The 16,996-nt window shown below is 40.9% G+C and overlaps 1 protein-coding gene across 1 annotated transcript in view; it reads left to right on the top strand.

Annotated features, from left to right (window-relative positions):
• Positions 1–16,333, top strand: part of ADTRP (androgen dependent TFPI regulating protein) — a 30,308-nt gene extending 13,975 nt beyond the window's left edge. Inside the window, exons 4-6 of the mRNA XM_005424922.1 lie at positions 5,532–5,647; positions 9,409–9,560; positions 15,342–16,333. Coding sequence (XP_005424979.1) covers positions 5,532–5,647; positions 9,409–9,560; positions 15,342–15,385 — 312 coding nt within the window. The 3' untranslated portion in view covers positions 15,386–16,333. The remainder of the gene's footprint in view (positions 1–5,531; positions 5,648–9,408; positions 9,561–15,341) is intronic.
• The last annotated feature ends 663 nt before the right edge of the window (positions 16,334–16,996 follow it).

Here is a 16,996-nt window from a genome sequence, read left to right as displayed (position 1 = left end):
AAGATTGCAAAAAAAAATTTTGAAGGAGGCATTTGAACACAGACAAAATAATAGCAAAATAAATCAAAAGAGGGAATTAGTTCCAAAATTAAGCCAAGAAAGTAGAGATCATACAGAGATTTGGAAAATTATGAGTATAAAAACTAAACAGAGGTTATGGTGACAGGAAGCCATTTAGTTTTATTATGCTCAGATAACACAGGCTGTAATTGTTCGTGAAAGCATCCAACTGAAGGAAATTTCCATAGACAAGGGGATGTTTTCCAACAAAGAGCTGAGCATCTGAGTAAACACCTCAAGGACAACCAATGAACACTGGTTTATGAGCCTCATAAGGCAACACCAAAGTGGGTTTTTCCCTACTTTGCAGTAACTTACCGATGGGGAAGAGAGAAGCACGAGTATTGGCCACGACTGCTTGTCAGCACACAGGCTCTGTGGGGAATTGGTCTGAAAGGAGAAACACAGGCAGTTTTTCAAAAGCACTTGATGGTCTCCAACTGTGCCCAGTGGAGTTTAGTTTGGCCAGTGGTAGCTGTTTGTGAAAAGATCCCTCCCTAAAGTCTCACATGTTAATGGAAAGCAGACATGAAGGGTATTTAAATGCAGACGAATTAGAAACAAACAGCGCTGGTCAAGCGAGGCATCATTTCCTTCGCTCCGGAGTCAAACAAGGTCACACCCAGTCAGCTGCGACACACGCGTCAGGAGCACCAGTGATCTCAGCAGCTCTGGGGAGACTTTTCATGGGCTCAAAGCTCAGCCTAGGCTGGAGCCTGCAGCTTAGCACAAACTCTACCCAACCCTGCCTTCTCAGCCCCAGGAAGCTCGCTCTTACTTGAATTCTCAACGGCGAAACGAGGATATAGCATTAAAAAAATACATGAATTACTCAAAATACGGGAAGTAAAAATTCCATATGGTCTTAGCAAACACTGGAAATCATATTCAGAGAGGACTATTTATCTCAGCTTAAACTCGTGAACCTGAAATGTATCCTGGGAAACATACAACACAGGGTAGGAAACAAAAAGTAAAGAAGCGGGGGAATGTTCTTGTCTGCAGGAGAAAAGTTAACATGCCAATATTTGAGATAAAGTTCGGAATATATTTAAGAAACATCCTTCCCCCTGTATTCATATGCCAGAGTTTGTATGAGCAACAAAAATAAATTTGTAATTTTATAACTAGTTCAGTTTCACCTGAGTTTTTCAGGAAAGAAGCAAAGAAACTAAAACAAATGGAAAATCACAATGACTGCCAAAAAGAGACACAAAGGATTTTAAAATTGAATGTTTGGAAGCAGAATTTAGGCTAAAAGTGTGATTAGTTAGCTAAATGTCTGTGATAATTTTGAAAGTCCCATCACTTTTATCTCTTCACTCTAGGAAGAAATTTTAAAAATTCTGCTCTTGCAAAATTTGTAAGCTGAAAGCTTTCCTCAACAAACAGAGGTTGTTAGACAAATAAATACATTAATATTTCAAAGAACATAAAAAATAAGTAGCAACAGGATCCTTGCCTAGAGTAGGGAAAAGCTCTCTGATTGAGTTTGGTTCATTGATATCCTGATCAGTACACACAGCTATTGTTTTAGCCTGTTTTCCTTATCTTGGAGTGAAATAGGTGGGGTTTTTTTCCCCTCCCTCTGTGATAATTGTTTTTGACAGCTTCACTGTTTATATGTGAAACTGAGAAACTGTTAATTGAAATAAAGAATGAGTCACTGTTTCCAGCAAGTTTTGCCAATGTTTTGATCTGTGTCAATCTGAGCTTAATTATTAAGTTTTCTTTAAAGGAAGATGCAAAACTGTATATTTTAATTTGGCCCCATACAAATACTGTGCTCCTCTGACACACGTCAGTTTAAGAATATGAAACGCTGCTAAGTAGGATTGAAAATACATTTAATGACTATGCACCAGAGACCTACAGTTAAAAATAAGGCAGATGAGAAAAAACATCTTTTTTTTTCATCCTTCCTTTTTTTTTTTTTTTTTAAGAAAAGGATATGAGAAGCCTTTATAGCCTTTCAGCAGATCTGATTAACCATGATATATGCTCTATCACTAATGATGTTGCCAAAGTCAATGTCTCTGGGCTGTGAGAGGGAAATCATGTGGAAAGCCAATTGTGTGTGGTAGGCGAGGGGCAGGCTCTGCGCCTTGTAGCCATCCACACATTCCCCTGGTATCTGCTCTACAAATACTCATCTGCTGTCATAAACTTGCTTGGGTATTCCATAGAAATTCCTCTGTGATTTTACTGTTAATGCACAAATTTGGCTTGGCAGAAATAGGCTCTGGGATAGCAGAAGTGTGAGGGAAGATTTTCCCACATGTTTACGAGCCTGGGGTGTACATGAGAAAGAATTGGGGAGCAGAGGGATAAATGAAAAAAAAGCCTCTTTATATCCACAAAGGAAAATAATAATTTTTTTTTAAATCATCCTGGGAGTGCTTGAGGAAGCTGAGAGCTTTTGTAGAAATTTGTCTCAAGAAGGGATTTTCACAGCAAATTTAAATGATTCTACAAAAAACCCTCACATGTAGTTAATATACTTGGCAAAATATATTTTAAAAGATGCAATTATTTGAACAGAAACACAGCACACAGTCATGGGCCAGTGACGTCACTGGACTTGGGAAGAAAGAAGCTTGCAGCTTTCCTATGCCACAACAAATATCTTTCTTTGTTTTGGGTTGTTGTGTTTTTTTTGCATTTGTTTTTCCAAATCAGGATAGCTCCAAGAACTTTTGCAAAACAAGAGGCAGATAGGCCAACTCCTGAATGCTCTTGCTGTCCTTAGACATGGAAACACTCTTACAAGTAGTGGAAAGCTCATTGAATCAGGAATAGCAGAAATTTCAACCTACCCCTTCCACTAAACTCCTGGCTATTCCCAAAAGCAGGCAAATTTTCCAATTTTACCAGTAACTTTCAAGCTTCTATTGATTTATAGGCCCCCGAGTATTTTCTCTAACTCCTACATAAGTGGAGGAGGCTGACAAAAATGAGTAGTAAAGCATATCAGCCTTTTGTAAACCAGCACAGACTACAAAGCAGATCTCCCAGCAATCTTTTGCAGGCACTACCAGCCTGCTGCTCAGCAGCAGTGCCGATGCATGGCGTGTTTGAGCAGCAGGCTGCCCCTCACCACCCCCAGCCTCTCCCTGTGACTGTGTCCTGCTGTCTAGACGTTGTCTGTGGGCTGCTGGAGCCTATGTGCTTCCCAGCATGAAGCCACATCTCTCTTGCAGAACACTGAGCCACTCACCTCTGGTCAGGGACACGATGGACATGGAACACTCGCCCATCACAGCCATCACTGCATCAATCTCTTAAGCCTTTGAAACTTCTCATTTTCCTCTCCTCTCTAGATGCAACAACACATTCAGTGCATTCACAGTTTCTGTGCCTGCCTTTGGGCTGCTTCACTGTTCATACTTTCTGGTTCTTTGTGCTGTTCTTTCCTGGGCATGCTCCAAAATACCTGTCAAAATGAGGTGCTCTAAGTCAGCGTGCCCGCCAAAGGCTTAGGCTAAAGCCTAAAAATGAGGACAAGGTGTAGGTTTTCCACCACTGCTGCCTTGCCATGGGCATTTTGGGATTTGTTCAAGGACAAACTATTGTTCAACTATGGAAAATAACTCTTTTAAATATTTTTCAAAGCAGCTTAACACATAGATTTCTGACTAAAAGAAGTTACAGGGATTATAAATGAAAACGGTGTGCACTGAAGATATTTTTCTGGTTAAATGAATTCAGGAATCACTTGTACTGATACAAAACTTCTGCAATCAACCAAGCAGGTTGTAGAGCTGAAGAATATCTTTGTGAAACAGAATAGAAGAAAAAAAAAGTGCCAATGACTGAAAGGAACTGGAACATAAAAGAAATATTTTCTATCTCTTTTCTCTGAAAAATAAATAACTGAGGTGGAATGGTTATTTTGATAGAAGGATAGCCAGGTATGAATTGCAGCTCCTGGTTGTGGTAGGAGGGCTGAGGAAGGACACTCAGCTTCCAGGGAATGGTCACTTGGAAGCAGCAGACAAAAGTGGACATCCATATTCTAAACAAATAGCTAAATACATGCATGCTGTTTATAGTTCACTGTGCATTTAAAGAAATTAATGTGTATTTTTCACAACCTCTAGCATAAATATAAGGCAATAAAACTTTGACACTATTACCATATCAGATACTGACCACAGTTTCTGAAAAACAAGTGCATTAAAAATGTTAGAACCATTTCTTTGGGACAAGAGGAATCTTCATACCATACAACTAGCAGGTTATGCCTTTACGGAGAAAGACAAAAAAAATCCAGAGTTTTTCTATTTAAAATGCTATCTATCTTTCTCTGTTGCCCTCCTCTCATACCTCCCCTATCTACCTATGAAACTATTTACTTAATTACCAGGAATTTAAGCAACTAATCAGCTACAGTTGTTCCTATAGTTTTTCTCCTGCTGCATTTCATTGACTAGTTTTGCTTTGTTGCTCCCCAACATTGTTTAAGCCATCTGTCCTAGGTATTGTAATTCAAAGTTATTGTTTGCTTGCACAGGGAATACAGAATTTTCAGTAGGGAAATTTCACCCAGGCAAATTATTTTCTGAAATTGCTTCAAATCAGTCAAAACTTTGAGGCATTAGCATCCCATGAATCCCTGCATTGCCCATCTGAGCCCAGAAGGCTTTCTGCTGTGCTCTCAGCATCCCCATGGTGAGGAGCATCCTTCTTGGAGGCAGCTCCTACCACAAAACAGTCAGTACCACCAAACTGTCTGCCCAGAGCTGAAAATCCTCCATGCTCAGACAGTTAGCATTAAAGTCCTTGAAACTGAAGCTGCAATTCAAACTCTTAAACAAGCAAAAAAAAAAAAAAAAAAAAAAAGAAAAAGAAGAAAAAGAAGAAAAACACTGCTTCATCAATTTAACTCCTTTCTGATTCTGGGATAAGCTTGCTTGAAGTTTCTTCATCACCTTCAATCACAGCTAGCTGAAGTCTCCTCTATGTTTACAACCCCATTTTTCCATTTACAAAGGGAAGCACAACACACTGGGATTGCACTGGAGCAAGTAATAAATGATACTATATAAAGTACAATAATGACTAGAAGAGAACATGAAGGCAATTCAGCAATTGCTCAGTGAGTTCAAGGAGCACTCTTCTGACATCCTCAGCTGCACATAATGATAGAGCTCAATATCTTTTGTACTGTAATAGGAACTATTAAAAAAAATCTTGCATTACAAAATGCAAAAGGAGAGCTCACCTACTATAAACATAGACCATGCTACAGGCAAGACTCATTTTTATATCTCATTAACAAGAACATTTTTGTACTTATTACTGTAGAGGTACTTCATTGTAAAAAATGAAGTATGCACATTTGTATACAATTATTCTCAGTATTGTTAAATAATTCTTTGCTTCTGAGCAGGCACCTGAACTTTATGATCAGCAATGACTGAAGGCGAGGCACTGTGATCTGTCAGTGACAGAGTCTTTTTTTTCCCCAGCACACGGCTGTATTGCCATTTGCTCTCCTGGAAATCCTTGCCTTGCCGCATCGTTACCCAGCAAAGAAGAAGGGATTGATCCTACTGGGATTTGTTGCTTTTCTGTATATCAGTTGGTAAGAATTTAAGTATTTTTTCTTCAGGTAATCTACTTTTTAAAATAAGGCCAAATGGTGTACTTTAGATCAGAAGTTCCCACCCAGACACAAGGAGGACAGCAGTCTTTTCTGTGGAGAAATCATTTAAACTTCAGCTGAGACCCATGAAAACGATTTCCAAATATAAACAAGGTAGGTTTCTTCAAACACAATATAGGTCCTGAGACCTTACACAGTGTCTCCTGCTCTTGTAAGGCCTCTTATAGGAAAGTAACTAAATTTCCATAAACTCAGGGATAATTTGAGTACTTTCTTCTGGGCCCGAGTTTTTACTTCTACTGGTACCATCAAATTTACCTCCACTCATTGTCCTGCTAGCTGCAAAACCAGAAAATCCCAAAAGGTCTGGGGATCATGGGAGCAGGAGAGGAGTAAAACTCAGTTTAGTGTTTGGCAGGGACACGTGGCTGGTTTTAGAAACTTGAGACAGAAACTGGTACTCTGAGTCACGTGCAAACTGGTGGGTAGCAAGGAGACATCCGTACACCACCACCTCCCACTCCACCAGTGGACACTGCCCCCATTTCCAGCAATGCACCTGTTGATCCCCAACCTGCTGGAGAATGATCCTGAGAGAATAAACTATATCTAATCAGCACCTCTAACAGCTCATAGCCATCTGTCCACCTGCTGTGTGTGTGTCATGCACCCCTGGAGTGGGTTTGCTCATTGCATCCTGGCTGCAGTGCTGGGATATGGAGGCACTGCCACCCCATGTAACTGTGAGCAGCTGCCAACACCTCAAAGCTCTCAGAGGATGCCTTGTATGGAGACTCAACTCAGGAAGAGGGCTGTATAATTTCAGGGTATTATACAACTTCCCAGAGCTGAGGAAACATCCTGGCTTTAGGGTGGACAATATAGAGCATGTGTATAACAACAAGAAGATACCGGTCAGTGAGGAAGAGACTTGTCCTCATGCAAAGATTTCTGAGAAGTCACTAGAACTAAGAGGAAACCCATCCTTCCCATGTCTACTCACCAATTCTCACTCTCATCTAGAGACCATCGGCAGCCCAGTGAGTGAAAATCTGAAATAGAAAATAAACTGGCCAGATGAAACACTGGGGTGACTTGAAGCCCATCAGAGTGGCTGTGGAAACAGGGGACTTCACTGATACATTACATAAGCAAATTAGGAACTATTTATTCTAATCCTGCCCAGACTCTTAATAGGATTACGACCATGGCTTCCTAAATTCCTTTTCTATGTTCTGATTCACCCCATTGCTTTATGCCAGCTTTGTTTTGCTTGTCATATGAAAACATTTGGGTTTTACTGTCTTTGAGACCAGACTGGTCTTGCAGCCATGTGAGCCGTGCTTTCCTCTAAAATCCCTATGAGCTGAGCAATTTCATCCTTCAGGAAACATGGCTTATATCAGGACCTGAATCTACACCAAAGAATGAAGATCAACACAGGCATCAATCAACACATTGGAGCCCTCCCAGTATCTTCTATGAGTTGGTGCTGCATTGTGTGGCCAGGGTCCTGAGTGGAAGGTGGTCCCTTAGAGTGCCTGTCCCCTGTGTGCCAGGGCCCTGATGAGCGGATAAAAGATATGAGGATGTCAACATGGTTTTCAAATCAGCAAGGAACCTCTTGCCTGCTTTCTTTTTGCCTCTACTTCATGGTTCCCTGCAAACCACAGACAACAGCTTTCAACCAACAGAAAAATTTTCTGGCCTGAGCACTGAAATCTCAACACATGTACATATTTTATTGTTGGTGCTACAACCTGGTGATTTAATAGCCCCATTTGGGCACCATATGTTTCACAAGCAACAGAGTCCTTCCTCCAAGCCTCTCCTTGGACTGTCACTGCCATCACTGCAGCCCCAATGGGCTGAGAAGTGACTGGTCCCTCCAAGGCAGCCGAGAAACTGAGCAGCCAGTTACACCTCACAGCAGACACCTGCCTCTGAGCAGGAGTCACTGTGGCTTTGAACAGTCATTTATTTGGGTTTGAAAATACAGGTTGGAGTGCTTCATATGAGACACACCAGCTGGCCAAATTGCATGAAGATAACCTAGCTCCTCGTTATATAAAAGAAAGGCGGTTGTCACTCTCTGTTTTACTGTTGGAGGTACAATATGGAAAGAGAAGTCTTGTGCAGTGAAGAGCACATGCTGACATTTGCACTCCACTTAGCACTTGGAGTTCAGTGTTTCTGCTCAGCCTCTCAGGGGCCTTTCCTGCAGGCTTTTTTTTTCCTTTTTTTTTCTTTTTTTATTTTTAAATTACTTAGGTGCTTCACAGCTCTGTCTGTTAGATGAAAGGATCTTGAATCATAAAAATGAGTGCCTACATTTAAATATTTCCATGCTCAGTCCAGACAGCTCTACTATTAATCCCCTCCATTCCTCCACTCTATCTCTCAGGTGAGGATAGTAAATCTTTATTTACAGGCAAGACAAAACCACCTTTTCATGCCCCACTTCTTCCTTTTTATACTAGAGAAAGGAAGAAGCATCCTTTCAGCCTTTTTTTTTCCTCCTTAGCATTCTCCCATTCCTCAGTGTCATGACACAGTTTCAGGATAGTGTGGCAGCACATTTGTCACTTCTGTTTGAGGCATGATGCTCAGTAGCAGGCCGGATGACATCAGAAAAAAATTGCAATTTTGTTCCCATGTTAGCACTGGTGGTGGAAAGTATGGCATAATCCTCAGATATGGGTTTTTTTAAATGAAGAATCAAACCTTTTAGGACCATTTGGACCCAGAAGTTTGTTTTAGGGAAGTACTGTCCTGTTAAAATGGCACATCCGGATAACAATCAATGAAGACTTACCCTATTTCTTAAATTCTTTACATAATCAATACAAGCATAAATAATTTTATTCACAAAAAGTATTCACAAAAAAGCATTTTTTCCTATACTGAAGATATATAAAGATCACTTTTATATTCTTTAGTTCAGGCATTCTCTATTAACCACACATATGAGCCATAAACAATGAAGATATTACCAGCGAACTGACAGCCACTACAAGATATTTTCTGAGAGAATAAAAAAGGCAGAAAGAGAAGACACAATTAGAAGAAAAGAAACCCTATGAAGCAGGCGTATTAATCTTCTTTCTTTTCCAAACCATGCTTTGCAAACAATTCTGGCACAAAAGGGTGAAGCAGCCACATCTGTTTCCCACCTAGCCATTCTTCTTCTTTTCCTTCTCTTACAAAAGAAAAGCTGCTGGAGAATTCCCCTTGCCCTCTCACCTCCTGAAATCTTCTTTCCACTCCTCAAAACAGTGGTTGACGGCAGAAGGATTGAGACAGGGAGGAACAGCTCTGTGTCTCCACAGACTCTAGGGATCTGGATAGGGGCTGAAAGGCTGTTGTATCTAAAGAGCAAACATATGTGAGAGCTTATTCGAATAAGCTTCACTAGCATAGCCAAAAGTGCACATCTCTGTTCCTGAGCATTTTGCTATTTTACTGTGTTTTTACTGCTGTTAATAGCCAATGCCACCAGGGTGACAGAAAAATATTGTGTGCATTTCAACCTGCACTGAAACCCATCTAATTTAGCACTGGCTCAAGTGTGCTTCACAGCAAATAGCCCAAGTGCCAAGGAGATGTATTGACAGCTGAGCTAATTTTCTCTGTATCAAGCCTGTTTTGATAACTCAGCCCCTCAGGAGCTGGAAATTTTGAAGTGGTTCTTCTATTTGAATGGTCCTAACCAAAGGTAAATTCTCTCCTTCCTTGTCTAGGGTCCTGTGGATTTATTCTGTAACAGGAGAGTGGGTGTATCCTCTCTTTGCTTTGTTCAACCCCCTTGGACTAGCAGCCTTTTTTGCCGGCAGCCTTGCCATCATTGTCGCCTTCTACAACTTCGGAGAGTTCCTCAACCGTATGATATGGGGTCAGTCCAAATTTTCTTCATTACTCCTGTGCATATGAAAAAAATACCCCTGAAATGAACTGCTGTGATTGCCCAGGCAGGCAGGAAGAGCAAGGGGGCATGAGTACACTGGGGAAGGTGTTGGGATGGTGGCACTTGAGTGTCAGATAGTCATTGTTGTGTCCCATCCGTGTGCTAACAAATAGAGAACAGATTGGAGCAAGGATCCCAACCCTACCAGACAAAGGTTGGACCAGCTTCCTCTAATTTGGGTCAAGAAGCACCTCTTACCAGCATAATCACTGGATTTTGAATTCCTGCTCAAAGAAGGGTCCAGAGAAGCCACATGTCTTGGGCTAAAACCCTTACACCTGCATCACATGTTGTTTGTCAGACTAGGGATTAGCAGTGTTTACTGCAAATTTACAGGAATGCATTCGTGTATCCAAGGAAAAGCACTGCAGCAGCAGCTCCATGACTAAAACAGCACTTTGGAAACTTTTATAAACTGTTGAGAATTTTTCCCTTCTGCTTTAGTAGTGGTATGACCAGTAGTGACCTAAAAAAAGTGTAAAGCAGCTTCCTTGGACATAATAGGCAGTTGGAGTGGGGGGAAAATGTAGTTTAGGAAAGCATATTTAACAAGTAACAAGGAAGAAAGAGAGAACTGAGGAAGCACCTTTGGGGGTTTGGCATGGGATACTATTATTATTATTGTTGTTATTATTTCTGTCATTATTATTCCTTCTGGTTTCCTCTCCTTTTTCATTCAAGATTGAATTTTTGAGGATGAAAGTGTTTCTGTCAGGAAAACGTGTGTATTTTATTTAGGACAAATGTGGGAACATTTGCAATTTCTTAAACTAGCTTTCTGATTAAAGAAAAAACACTGCAAAAACACCTCTGAAAATAAATAAGACAACCTCCCTCTGTTTTCAGGGAACATTTGATGCATGATCCATTTTGTAAAGTCTCACATGCCTGTCAAGCCAAAGTAGAGTGTCTGTAGCTAGTCTCTCACCATCCGTACTCTGCTACCTAAAAGCAGCAGATTGGCTTTCAAATGTGCTGAATAACCAACTTCACTGCTTGCTACCTTTGCAAACAAGATGCTCACTCTACATGTCCATGTTTGGAGATTTTGGCCACATTCTATTCTGCAAAAGCATCATATGAGATGAGGATTGCTGGTAAATGAAAACAGATCTGCAGCCTTTCTGCACTAGCTCTGGTTTAAGAGGCATCACATATAAATAGTAACTACGGTTAGTCAAAGGCTGCACCACCACCATATGATAGCATAAGTCTTTATATGAGATATCTGATATATTTATGTATCAGATTTTTTTCATCACTGGGTACATATTAGTAATTTTAGGGCTAGAGTATGCCTGCTGCATAAACTGGAGATAATCAGAATAAAAATAATTTGATTTCCAATGTGTTAACTGATTGGACAAAATATGGTGCCAAACAGAGATCAAATTAACTGCAAAAATTAGATGCATATTCAACAGCTGACTAAAGAAACTTGGGCAAGCACTCAACTTTACTGTGCACACAGAGAGGCTGAAAAGCACCCCAGTTGTGGTAGCATGGATGTAACCTCAGAGTATGTATATAAACAATACACAATATTCTCCATTGATATTTGGTGTGCTCTTGTGATCCCTGGAGGCCTCATCTGTGTGGTGGGTCTGCCTTTCCATGCATAGTTGCTTTTTTTCAAAGGAGCCACAAAACCCTGGCCTTAACAATTACATGGCGTTTTCATCCACGTGCAAGACACTCCCCTTGAGTTACAGTTCCCCACCATGCTGGTGCCAAGTGTTTTTACTGATCCACATCCCAGCTGTGTCCACCCAAGAGAAGAGTAGGACTTCCTTAAGCTGGTATCAATAATGAAGTCCCAATAAGCCTTGAAACATAGCCACAGGGAAGCTATTCCAAATTACAGTGTGCCAGAGTTTTAATATATTCCTGACTGAGACAAATTTTTGGTTTAGCATTGCCAGAGAAAAAAGAGCTGCAAACTGAATGAAGATGCAATTCCAACATACCTTTGTTCCCACAGCAAAAATGGCTCCGTGTACTTCTTTTCATCCTACCCTTTCCTCTCTCTCTTTCCCATCACAATAAGGCAAAGGATGCAGTGGAAATGATCCTGCAGAAAACAACAAACCAACCAAAAAACATTCCTCCCCACCCCCCAAGCAAAACAATCAGTGGTGGTAGAGGACACACTTCTTCATCTTTCCATACTCTCCACTCTGCCCACCTTCCCTCTCCCTCAAAAGATAAAGTACATGGAAGGGCAGTTTTGATCTCTCTTTTGCTTCCTCCTCATTCCTCAAAGGCAGTTTGGGTTACAAGTTAATACAGATATCTATTAGGTTCCTACAGGCACATCTGAAAACACCTTGTGTAATAACATGTGAAGCCACCAAAAAATTAAACCTCATGCTGGTGGGATCTGATAAGGCAGAGTTCTCTGACTGGGCTGCTGGCACCAGGATTCTCCCCAGTGGAAAAAATCTGAGGCTGTTGCTTCTTTTAATTTCTTTCCCACTCAAATGAAGAACAGTTCCCCAGAGGTGTTTGTTCAAAGGTGCAAGCATTAGCAAACAGCTCCACCAGAGTGGCAAAGCCTGGCTCCCTCCTGGACTTGCATCCTGTGGCAGACCAAAGGCTGCTAATGAAGCTTGTTCCACAGCACATCATGCTTCATGGGCTCTTCCACACTCCCTTATAACTCCAGGCCATTATTATTTTTCCTAAAATCAGCTACATAAATATTTACTCTTTTTCACACTTAAAAGTATATTTAGTTCCACCTTATTCCAAAGTCTGTAGATGGCAGCTTCCAGCTTCAAGCAAGTAAGTGTTAAATCTACGTCCTGTGCTTGACCGAAAAGATGCAGTATCATTTCCGAGAGCTGGAAAATCTAGGCTGTAGAATAACATAACCATTTTTTTCCTTTTCAGGATGCCAGACCCTCAATTCATTTTATTATTTATAGACAAACTGTTTCATACAGTATTGGAGGTTTTAAAAATGTATTATCTCTCATGCGCCTCTCCTCTCCTTCCCCTTGCACTGTTGGATTGGTGGTAACTAAGGCAACCCAGCTGCACAGCCTGAGAGGCACAGAAAATAGTACCAGTAATGACTTCTTTTTGTTTTAAATCCCAGAGTTTCTAGAGTACAAGACAATGTTGAGCAATAGAGAAACTCCAAAGAGGATAATTTGAAACAATGAGCTGATTCTTTTACTGCCATAAATTTACCTCAGCCAAGAACTTGGCTGCAGGGTCTGAGTACCAAAGATGAACCGTGTGATCGTTTCTCCCCTTCCTGAAGGGTGGAAAACATCACACAGGCAACTGATCTAATGTTTCTTCGACCAGTCAAACTAGAATCCTCAAAAATAAAGCAAAGCAGTGCTAGCTTGGGGTTTGCTCTTGTAGGGACAATCAGATCCTTGGGAAAAATTAGGATCAAAGTTCTCCACATCAGACAGAGCAACCTTTCAAGTGAGGTCTCTTATCTAGAACACACATTTGAAGATGGAGCACATTCATTTGTCTTCCATCTAACACATCTGAAAAAAACCCCAAAATAACATTCATCAGCTGTTTCATTTCAATACTCTGAAATGCAGCTGGCGAGGAGCTATAGCTAGCAACAGCTACTTGCTCCACCAGCGATTGAAAAGCCTCCTGATGCTTTTGCCTCTACTTGCAAGATTTTGTGGGCCCAAGGCCTATCCCAGAGAAATGCTTACCTCCACCGTGGTGGATCTGTCCTTTGGGAGAGAAACAGGGGAGGAAAGGAGGCTGATTGTTGGAGTGGGCAGCAGCTCCAAGAAACCCACCTAGGCACTTGCTGTCCACTAGAAGGGAAAGCTTTGGCCAGCAGCTGGCTGAGGAACACTGTCAGGGGAAAAACAAAAATTAAATATACTATATAGCAAGGGGTAAAGCAGCTCAACAGGAATAAGAGCCATTGCTTTGAGGAAAAAGAGAAAACTTATGGTGGAATACCTTTCTCATGCTCAGTGCAGAAGTGAATGCACTCTTCCAGATCTTCTATGAGCTCTTAAATATCTCAGGAAGACATTACTGAAACATATTTACCTAAGGCTGAAATAAAGTTAAACAACATTCTTCTCTTTAGCCTGTTTTCCCTCTTTTTTTTTTTTGGAGTACTTTTGCATTCAATGCATTTTCCAGAATCATATAACACGTTTTCACAACTGATTATTTTCCCTGAGTTTTATTTTTGTATTTATGGGCTTTTGAAACCAAGCTCCCTTAATACCCTGTAGCCTTGGGAAATCCAGCCTATGTGACAGCTCACAAATCTGTGCAATACAAAGCAATACTATAATGAGATTGAATTCTTGATGCTGTCATTATTCCGAGCAGCTGTTGAGATTGCAGAAACCCGAATGGCAAATGAAGGGATGTAAAGGGCAACTGTGCGGGGCACGAAGCCGTGCTACCATTGTACTGGTACAGGCTTATCAACAGCGGGTTTTGTATGAATGTTAAAATGCTGATGTTATTACTCCAGACACAGGTTCCACCCTTAGTTATTACAGTATCCAGGAGGGATTTTTAAACGGAGATTCCTTTCCAGAGGATTTGTTGTATCATGCAAAGAATAAAAGTCCAGAGTCTATCTATTCCTTTCAGTGACCAAATGATGTTTATATCCATAATTTCCCTATATTGCCAATGATTAATGGAACTCAGATTTTACAGGATTTAAATCCCAGAGTTTGAAAACTAAATATCAGTATTTACTTTTGACTCATTCATTCGTCCTACTTGTACCACAAACCTGTGATGGCACATTTATGTCCTTCATATTTGTCACTCCCCAAAGCTGCAGTTTATCTCTCGGGCAGAGATGACTGACTGTGTAAAGGAAACTTGCACTATTTGTCACAGGTCCTGTTTTTGGTGATAAGTCTATCTGGCAATCCACTGGAGGCAGACTGGATCGGAACCTCTCACAAACCAGAGCTTATGAATTCATCAGTGGAGGCCAGACATTAAGAAGTGCTGGTTAACACGCTGGTCCTGGTCTGCCAGGCTATTTCTTTTCTTTGTGGTTTGAGTTTTTTTTCCCTCACCCATAAATATCAATTTGGTCAGTATACACCAGTACAATACAGCAATTAGTGTTTCAGAGCCTCTGAGGTCCATGGACAAGGAAAGATCATTTAAAGGAGAGTTTCCTATGAGTGAACAATCATCAGAGGGGAAGAAGAGAGGCTGAGACAGTGTGTTAGAAAAGGTATCCATAAACATTTGATTATTGCCACACTGGGTGCCCCACAGTAGCAAAATACCTGGTGCTTCAGAAAGCTGTGGGATTTCAGTAGGTCTTGTGCTGTCCTGACCAGCCATGTGAGTATCCTCCAGCTTTTCACATGCTCTTACAACAAGCTAGGTTTGCTTGGTGGCAGACACTTTCTCCCGCTGGCAAAGCACAATTATTCTCAATGGGTGTGGCCCATGGCAGATTTAGAATAATTCCTCAGTCGTTGAGTAATCTGTTACTTGCTGGGGACATCCCAGGCTCATTTGACTTCTGCAGCACTTTAGCATTAGCAGCTGGTCCAAGACTGCACTTGCAGTTCACTCCCACTCCCAGATGGGTAGAGTTCCCCAGGGATCTTGGGAGGCTGGGGCCAGTTTCACATCCTCCTCATCCCTGATGTGTAAAAGGACTTCTCTGTTGTGCCTTCCCCCTCAGATCCCAATAATGTCTTCTCCTCTGTCTCCAAACAGGAGATTCAATAGTAATACTGGACCACAAGTGGAAAGGCAAGTGAATCCTCCTCTTGAAGCCAAACAATGCCTCCATGAATTCTGAAGCCATGAAGTAGAGGAAAATAAACGTAGCTGTGATAAATCCTTTCTCCAATGCATTGCAGCTTCTGGTGAAGCCATTATGACATCAGACATATGGAAAACTGGTGGAAAATATGAAATGTTTACCCCTTTCATGATAACTCTGCAACTGCTATGAATAAGAAAATTGTGTTCATCTGTTTACACAGATTCTCATCTCTTGCACAATGTACGTGAGGATGTGTCCATGGTTAAAAGTTGTCACTGGTAAATGCACTCCCTCATGAGCCTCACACCACTCTGTAAAAGACCTGTGAATGCAAGCCAGCTCTTGTTTGGATTGCCCTTCATCAAGTCTGGAAAAAATTAAGAGGAGAGATAATTTTAACAGTGCTGTGACTTCCAAGCTAGCTAGATAACAAATTGGGCTAACAAGCAACTGTAATTAGAAATGTCTGCTCAGAAAGTTCACCAAGAAACCGAGTTCTTCTAACGAGAAACTTTCTATAATATTAATATGCTTATATTATGCTTAATATCTCCCCTCCATTTTAACAGGAAATCTGAAGGCAACAATTTCTTCCTTTTTCTTGGTTTCAGTTAATCTTGCAGCAAAAGTAACCTAATTATACTGACTGTATGATTGCTTTGACAGAAAGCATGTTAATTTAAAGCACTGTTTAACATAAAGCTGCCTGCCATATAATTACACTCCATTCACATGTTTACTAATTTTCCTCAATATAGTTGATTTCTGTTATTAGCCTCAACATTTTGTTAACATCCAAAACACTGGAGATCTGCTTTGCAAACTCCAATAAACATGCAAAACCGAGAGTAGCACAAGTGTTCCTTAATGGTCAATGTGAAAAAGAAAAATCTCTCTTATTATTCCTGCATTCAAAGAGGATTTGAAACTAGTTGCAGTACTTAAATGTCTAAATCCATCCTCATTGCCAAAACCCCTTGCTTAGAGCTACTGTGCACGCCGTTCACTGGGGTGTTATTTTCACCTTTCAAATGCCGCTGGAGTTCAGTAAAAACAAAACACATTGTAAGCTGCCTGTGAGCAATAAAAAGATAATGTGTATACATAAGATTGTCCTTCTCATGTGTTAAGCACCTGATAAAAATTCTAATCTGGGAAGTTAACATGCTAGGCCTAGACTGTAAACTAAGTGAACTCAATGAGATGCGTGCATGCATTCAGTAATTCCCAGCCTATCTAGATAACTCCCTCCAGCTAACTTTGCAAGGGGAATGTAAGCAATTACACATGCCCACACATAAACATACTCCTGCCTCATTTTTGTTGAAGCTGAAAGATGCTGGTCAGAGGAAATATATTGGAGAGACAGACAGAAGAAAAAACACGGAGGGAATCAGGGAAGAAGAGAAAGTTATGGGAACTGCCTGTACAGGTTTGTTGGGTGTTTTTGTCTCTACCTCTCTTCTTTTTAAATTCATTTATTTTGTACTGATACTACAGTACAGTTTAATTGTCAGAAACTCAAAACAAAGCCTGAGCCCCAGCACAGAGGGATAGGTCTTTCCACTTCCAACCAGAGAAGTCAAATGACAGACCTCACCCT

Source organism: Geospiza fortis, unplaced genomic scaffold, assembly GCF_000277835.1.
Source record: "Geospiza fortis unplaced genomic scaffold, GeoFor_1.0 scaffold219, whole genome shotgun sequence".
Classification (NCBI taxonomy): Eukaryota; Metazoa; Chordata; class Aves; order Passeriformes; family Thraupidae; genus Geospiza; species Geospiza fortis.
Note: the sequence above shows the minus strand (reverse complement) of the source record. Positions and strands in the feature narration are given on the sequence as shown.